General features: G+C 39.9%; 1 protein-coding gene and 1 pseudogene across 1 annotated transcript in view; one reads left to right on the top strand and one right to left on the bottom strand.

Moving 5' to 3' along the window:
• Window positions 1-1,054: 1,054 nt before the first annotated feature.
• Window positions 1,055-1,375, bottom strand: LOC150010140 (protein S100-A10 pseudogene; annotated as a pseudogene).
• Window positions 1,376-7,108: 5,733 nt separating this feature from the next.
• JMJD1C (jumonji domain containing 1C) overlaps window positions 7,109-8,257 on the top strand; it is a 249,856-nt gene continuing 248,707 nt past the window's right edge. The window contains exon 1 of the mRNA XM_090278088.1: window positions 7,109-7,335. Within this exon, the coding sequence (XP_090134214.1) occupies window positions 7,168-7,335 (168 nt within the window). The 5' untranslated portion in view covers window positions 7,109-7,167. The remainder of the gene's footprint in view (window positions 7,336-8,257) is intronic.

Below are 8,257 nucleotides of genomic sequence, written 5' to 3'. Positions count from 1 at the left end.
TACCCCAACCAGGGATTGAACCTGCAACCTGGGTACATATCCTGACTGGGAATTGAACCCATGACCTTTTGGTGTATGGGACGATGCTCCCTCCAACCAGCCACACTGGTTAGGGCTTAATTGTGATTTCTAAAGGAAAAAATACTGAGCTTCTCTGAACATCAGTCTTGGAATTAGAGCACTGTTATATACGCTCTCTTTAATTGAGTAAATAAATTATCTGTAGTAGTAAAGGCCATGTGGAGCCAGAAGACAGTGCTTTCCTTTACTTGGAGTAATTTATTTTTAATACATATTAATGTTTTGTTTTATGTTATGTATCTCATATTTAATCATGTGGCTTTTTCTAGAATGCGCCAAAGAAAAGAATGACAAAAGATTCCCCACATTTCACTGCTAGGTCTTATTATGTTACTATTTTGTTTCTTTGAAGCCAGATGCAATATTTGAGAAATGTGCCTCAGAAACTGTGTTTTTGGTTGTAAAGTTCCTTGTGTAGAATCCAGCTTCATCTGTGGAGAAGAACTTAAGTAGAATATAGTTAGCATGTTGAGATTTTGAGTCAGTACATATTACTTTTTTAGCTTAGATTTTACTTTGACATTCCCTCATTTATAGCTTTACAAGTATAGAAGCTCGCTCTTAACTTTCATGGATTTGAATAGAATCTTTCTTTGGGACTGACAGCTCCGACGCAGCTAACACGTGGGGATAGTGAAAGCTCATGAGACTGACAGGAACATATCCTTTAGGAGCCTAACTTGTTATAAGTCATGGAGCTCATGTTAACTGTTGAAGATGTGAAATGCAAACTACCATCTAGCATTTTTTTTTTTATGAACTAAAAAAGAAATTTGTTTATTGAGGACATGAGGATATAAGCACTATAAAAATCAAAAGCTTCTCTGGCTTTAATTAGCTTTTCTTTCTCTTGTCAAATGGGGGTGGGATTTTATTTGTACATTTTCTAAGGGTCCCAATCTGCTCATGAAATCCTTATACGGGGGAAGCTGTGGGGCAGATATTCCCAATGACCCATTGGGAGAACTCTTTATCAGGGAGGAAATACCTGCTCCTCTGCCCACTTCTTTCCCTTCTGCTTCATGTGTACTACAAAATAGTCATTGCATGCGATGGTGAGCCCAGCAATTAGCGAAAAGAAGCTCTGGAAGCCCACTCTGCCATCTCGGCACTGGTCCAGGTCCTTCATTATTTTGTCTACGGCCAGAGGGTCTTTTTGATTTTCCAAAAATCCAGGGAACTCCTTTTCCATGAGAACTCTCAGGTCTTCCTTTGTTAAGTAGCCTTTATCCCCAGCGAATTTGTGAAATGTAAACATCATGGTGTCCATGGCGTGTTCCATTTGAGATGGCATTTTGGTGAGGTCTTGGCCCGAGGCGCTGCTGGATCGCTAGGCTGGGACCTGCGGTCAGTGAGCAGACCACCTGGGGCTGGGAGCCTTGGTAGGTGGGGGTGGGGGGAGGCAGGAGGAGCCTAGGAGGGTGTTGGGCCACGGTTCACCCCACCCCTTCTCCTCCCGCCTATTCTTGCCCGGCTCCCACCCCACCCCAGGCACCGAGCTCACACCCTCCTCTCCATGAGAGTGCGGAGGGACCTCACTCCTAGTCTCCACCCGCTCCCACTGGCATGATTATTGTAAACTTCTAATCCTACACGTGAATATTTAAGGACATCCCCACTCTCGGCCGTGCCATTGCTCTCGGGTTTGGTTTTAGAGAGTGAGTGAGTGAGGAAATGACCCATCTAGCATATTTTATGGTAGTTAATAGTTGAAGCATTTATGAGAGGGGCAATGAACAAACAAAATGCGTTGTGGGGACACCCGTGAAGACCCTTCCTGATGAGTGCTCAACGGCAACTTTCCATTCCTTTGTTTCTTGTAGTACCTCCCTCAACAGGTTAGGAAATACCCAATGTTATGTGCATTGTTCTAATATTTAAAATGTTTTATAATTAAAAATTGGATTTATAGTCTCATTTTAACAGAAAATGTTGAAAAGAAGTGATAGGTTCTTGTGCAGCCAAATTCTAAATTGGAAACTGGGTAGCAAATGTGTACAATTAAAAGGCCCAGTAGAGATTGATTGCTTCTTTTCCCCTCCCTTTCTTTCTACACTTTCCTTCTTTATATCTCTTGCTCATTCCACATGGAATCAAGAATACAGTCAGAAAGTTGTTTGTATGTTGGCTCCATCAAAGACTTTATTTGAGGTGGTTCTCTTTAAAATACTAAGAATAGATTGTGTTTTGGATATATACTCATAGGATCATTTTTGGGTTTGCATTAAATTGATAGTTTGGTAACAAAATGAATGTTTTTCTTGTGAATTGTAACTCTTTGTATGTGTTCTTTAGAAATTATTCCCAGGAACAACCTTCCTTTTCTGGTGAAGCTCAAGTTTTATGAAGGCTTCACATGTACCTCCGTGATTAAATGAGATAATGTATATGAGACATTATTTTGAAGATGATGAGTAACACTTTAGGAAGAATATGAACTCTATTTAGTACTCTTCATTTAGAGTTTCTAAGTATCTCTTAGTTGAGTTGGATTTAGAAAAAGATACATTAATTCAATAACATTTATTGAGTATATGCTGTTTACAAGGCTTAGTAGATGCTGGGAGTATAGTTATGAACAAGCTACATTGCCCTTGCCTTTATGGAGCTGATATTCTATCAAGCAAGACAAATATTAAAGCAATCAATTACATGATAAATGGTATAAACACAACTGTGATAAGACAAATAGGAATGATTTGGCAATACATAATTGAGGATTTGACTTAGTCTGGGAATCAGAGATTACTTCCTTGAGGAAGTGACATTTGAGTTACTTTATCATAAATGTGATTGAGGAATTCAGTTTAAATAAGTGCTTAGGAAAATATTCAAATAAAAATTAAGGTTTAAAAATAAACATGACAACAAATTTATTTCCATTATATTCTTGGTCTTCCACCTGCATAATTCATTTGAAATTCTTGGCTTTCTTCATTTTAATACTGGCTTCCACCATTTGCAGATGTACTCATGTATATGTTCTAAGTAAGACCTCATAGCCCAATCCAGTCCTTATATTTATTTAATAATTAATAGAAGTTATAATAGGTTTGAAAATTACTTGTTAAAAGGCACTAAACTTATCTCGTGTGTTGTTCTATTGATATCCTTAAATAAATAAACCAAGTTGTTTCTGTTGTCTATCTTTCCAAATGGACTGTGAGCTTCTCTAGGACAGAGGCCTTATATCCAGAGCCTTTCAGGATGTAAGACAAATATTGTAGTAAGTGCTAAATAATCAAATCAATTATGGATGATCTGTGTTAATAAGGAGGAAGAAACTAGGTAATTGACCTTCATGTTTCCTTTTAGTGACTTTTTAGCATAATGCAGGGGGCTTTGAAATCATAAGGCCTGATTTTGAATCCCAGTTTCTTAATGTATATTCTTAGCAAGTAACTAAACTTCTCTAAGCTTCATTTCCTTCAGCTTTAAAATAAAGTGAGATTATGTGTGTGACGTAGTCAGCATAGTTTCTGACACATAGTAAATGTTCATAAATGGTGGCTAGTATTACAAGATACTAAATTTTAAAAAATTATTTGTTTTATCTGTGTGTTTGAAACAGACACTTATATAGTGACAAAATACTGGAATGTATGAGAGCAGATAATTAGCCCTTTCTATAATTATACAAAATCAAAAGTGACAATTTTATAACTGCTAAGCTGTTTGCTGAACTTAATGAATTAATAATTATTCATAAGTGGATAATTATGGCCCTTATTGCAATGAATACATTTTTTCTTTTTAAGTCAGGTTTTTTGAAAAAAGATTTTATGATAAATTTTTGTAGATTAAGAAAACCAAAATAATGATCACCATTGTATCTTTTATATAGCTTATATTTGATTGAATTGATGTGTCTGTGTGAATGTTTAGTGTACATATTTACATGTGAGGATGGAAGGAATAGAAGATATAGTCTATTTCTAATTTTTCAGCTTCTATAAGTAAACTTGGTCATTTTAAGTATGTATCTGTCACTTTCTTTGCCTACATAGTGAAAAATAGTGTTACTCTTTTCTTTGCATTGACTAATACAGTCATTTTCTGAGAAGCTTAGTGAAAGCAATGAATGTAAGGCAACTGATTGAACAAACAAATACTCTAAGGTTTTAAATCTGACTTTAAAATTTATTTTAATTCCATGTTACTTAACAGTTATGATTTGCTGGCAAAAAAAAAATATATATATATATATATATACACACACACATATACACTTCCTGAAGCAAAGCAACAATGCCAGCAAACAAATATATTTTAAGGCCTTTACATTTAAAAAAGAAATGCATTTCAAATTTCTTCAATAGCAAAATATCCACAAATTGTTGACTTTTTTTCTTGTATATTCTAGGCACTGGCTGTAGTTGAGGGATTCATAAAATACTATGTGGAATATACTCTAGTACTAAGAATATAAATGTTGTGAGGATGTATGGCCTTTTGAAAAACGTTGTTTTTGCACTTGAAATATTTTGATTGATTTAGTGGATTTACATGCTTTTCAAAGCATTTAAAAGGACGGTTTTCAACATATAGTGAGGGTCACAATGCAGTGTGAAAATGATGTTTTGTTGAGTTGTACACTTGAAATGTGTATGGTTTTGTGAGCCAGTGTCACCCCAATAAATTCAATAAAAAACATGCAGCAAGGTTCCTAGGGGTCCATTTAGAGAGGTTTGCCTATAAAACTGAAGTCAGCTGAAAGTTTTATGTGAGGCAACCTGACAGCAGGTACTCCAAAAAAAATATAATTTAGTGAATGGGATTTTTAAGAAAGATTTTATTTATTTTTAGGTAGAGGAGAAGGAAGTGGTAAAGAGAGGGAGAGAAACACCTATTTGTGAGAGAAAGGTTGCCTCTAGCATGCCCCCAATGGGGACCTGGTCCACAACCCAGGCATGTGTCCTTACTGGGGATCAAACCTGGGAATTGAACTGGTGACCTTTCAGTCTGCAGGATGATGACCATAATGGACTTGAGCCACACCAGTCAGGGAGTAAATGGGATTTATGTAGTATTAGTGTTATCTGCATCTCTTTTCCCAAACTGCTTTATATTTCCCACTTTCTCCTAGAATATCACTGAGATTAGGAAGCAGTTTTCATTGTAACAAATGTGTCATACCCAAGATCACAAAACAAGTCATTGATAATTTGGTATTTGAATACAGATCTTCTTACTGTCTTTTCTCTTTCCATGTGTTCAGTTATTTTCACCAAGTTTACTGGGTACTTAATTCAAGTTGAGATTTTAGAAATGTAAGTCTATATTTCTGAAGATGATTTACTAAGTATTTTACACTAGATACTGAAAGAGTGGTCCTGGAAATAAATTGCACACAGAAAGTTAAATTTTCCCTTTAACTTGCCAATATTGCGTTGTGGAAATGGTTTTCCTATGTTGATATATTACAGTTCTATATTTGGTAATTAAAATAGCAAAAAGAGACCATTCTGATTAAAATCTATCTCCTTGTAATTTTGGTTTCTAACCTACTAGCAGTGGCTGTGTTTTTTCCCACTTAAAATAGCTCAGCTTTGGTTTTCTAAGAAAGCAGATGAAAAAGCCTTATGTTTATTTTAAACATTCAGATTATTAGTGTAAACTCCTTTAAAGAGGAAATTTTTTTGAAGTAGAGGATTAGGAAACTATCTAGAAACCAAAATTCAGAATGTTTTATATTGGGCTAGATTTTTGTAGTTGATTATAATCATTTAGTGGCCCTGATAACAACTGGGATTTTAAAAGCTTATAAAAAAACACTGTAAACTATGTCTGAAATAGAAATTTGTAAGGTTTGATTTACAAGGATTCCAGGACTGGATCAAAGGAGTAATTGTTCCAAGTTTGAGATCTGTATGTGTATGGGTTACAAAATCGTGTTGCGATTGGATGGGAAGTAAACATAATTAATTTTTCTGAACTGTGATTGGCTAAAATCCTTCTCTTTCCAGGGTGTTTTCTAATAACTGAATCCAGAGCCTCTCCCTATTTTTATCATCTACCAGTGAGTTTGAGGTATATACAAGTACTGTACTAAAACTACCCAAATTGGTCCAGAGACAGTTTGTGGATTTTAAGGTTATTGACAAAAGCCCTTAACGAGGCATTTGGCGTTCTTACAAAGCAGTAGTGACGTGTAAATCTCTACATAGCTCAAACACGTAACTAGCCACAAACGGGAAGAATGATAGAATGACAGTGGATGAAGACAGTGCTTTCTTCATTTTCACTTAAAGTCGTGAGGTGTTCTGCAGTGATTGCGCCTGTGGGCTTAGGTTTCGATTAAAGTGGTGTTCTGCTTTACTGCTAGGACTACAGGATTGTTAATTCAGGCAAAATTTGTCTGCCTCATAAAGCGGGCACCTTGTGTTCTAAAACACATCGCTCTAGAGAGGTGGTGTTTAATCTAGACTTTATTTTATGACCCAGAATGGAAGGAAACCAGCGCACTTCACTTCACCACACCCCGCACTTCTGAAGGAGCGACGAGTGGAAAGATGGACTTGAAAAGCTCTTGGTGGTGTTCCTGGAGGAGAGCATTCCCTTCTCCTGCTCCTCTCTTTTACTTCTTAGCCTGGCTGGTTCCCGCAGCCGTTGTCGCAGCGTCGGGCACTACTTTGTGTCTGCGGTGGTTCCTGGGACCCTCTTCCCTGCCCGCGCTGGCGGAAGGAGACGCGCAGCCCTCTCGCATCATTGCTGGTGGATGGGGAGGCGGAGTAGTACTGGCCGCGGACCGAGGACGCTGCAGCGCCGGGGCTGCCTCTGGGCGTCCCGACAGCAGTGTAGGGATTGCTGTCAGGTTTTTTTGTGTGTGGTGTGTTTGTGTCTGTGTGTCTGCGTGTGGAGCTGCAGCCAGAAGCTGCGAGATGGAAAGTCCAGGAGAGTGTTGAGTTCGAGGCCGAGGTCGGTGTGCCCTTCTGCGCAGAGCGTCCGGTGCGCCCCCGAGTCTGCGCTAGCAGGGCTGCTGCTGTCCTCTGGTCCACTTTCCCCAGCATGGGCGGACGGTAGGAGTGGGGTTTCGTTGCTTCCTTAGCAGTAGATAAGGCAGCAGCCACTTAGGCAGTGCCCGCTATGGCAGTAGAGACGCGGCTGGAGCTGGTGGGGAAGCGGTTCCTGTGCTTGGCAGTCGGCGAAGAGACACAGCCTGAGCGCGGGGAGAGTGGACGCAGCTGGCGGGGCTGGCGAGCAGGGGTCATCAGAGCTGTGTCACATAGGGACTGCCGCAATCCGGACCTGGCGGTAAGAGAGCTGCGCCCCTCATTCTCTCAGCCTGCTCCCGCACCCCCACTTTCTCGCAGCCATACCTTGAAGCGTTTACCTCTGGCACCTTGCTCAGTCTGGCCAACTGGCGGTCACGCCCCTCCTACGAGCTCAAGGCGGATTTGCCCACATCCCCTGATGGGGTCGCCGCCTCCCCGCAAGTGGCTCTCGGGAAGGGAATGGTGACGGAGCGGGATTCCCCAGCGTCCGCCCTTCCCCCGGTCCGGTTCCTCGGCTGCTGTCCCGGAGGGAGTCACCCGTGACTTCCTCTTAGACTCCCGAGACCTTTTTGAAAGGCGGGTCTGCAAGACCAGCGCTGAGCTGGCCGGTTGTGGAGGGGGACGGGCGGACCCTCCGGACCCTCGTGGCTGGGGCAAGATTCACCATCATCTCTTTTCTCGGAAAAGTCTTAATAGTGCATTGGTTGGAGACTTGAAACTTATCCATAAGGTTGCTTAAGAGGAGGGAGAAAAGGAAAGAGAGATCTCTGTTTTCCAGCCAGTCCTGGGATTAGAGTGTGTTTTTGAGGCCAAAGGCTGTGGCATGGTACATAGATTCCATCTCATTCCACAGAAGGTGCTTGGATTTCTAACCGGAAACAATGAAAATGAAAATTTTTTATTTGGAGGGTCATAAAAATTAACCTTTCTCTCTCTCCCTCCCCTCTTCTAGTCCCTCCCTCCTTTCCTTTATTCCTACCTTCCTCTCCTTCTTCTTTCCTTTCTTCCTCCATTCCAGTTTGTTTTTCCATAGGGTTGTGGTTTTTTGTTAGAAGTGAATAGTGTTTTTAAAATCATCCGTTCCAGGGTTTTATAACATTTTAAATGAAGCAAAAACATATTGTAAAATAAAATGTTAAATGCCCAGCTGAACCTTTGTCTTTCTTTTTCCTTCCATATGA

The sequence above is a fragment of the Furipterus horrens genome, unplaced genomic scaffold, assembly GCF_987537825.1.
Source record: "Furipterus horrens unplaced genomic scaffold, mFurHor1.1.pri manual_scaffold_5, whole genome shotgun sequence".
Lineage (NCBI taxonomy): Eukaryota > Metazoa > Chordata > Mammalia > Chiroptera > Furipteridae > Furipterus > Furipterus horrens.
This window is presented reverse-complemented; position numbering and strand designations above follow the sequence as displayed.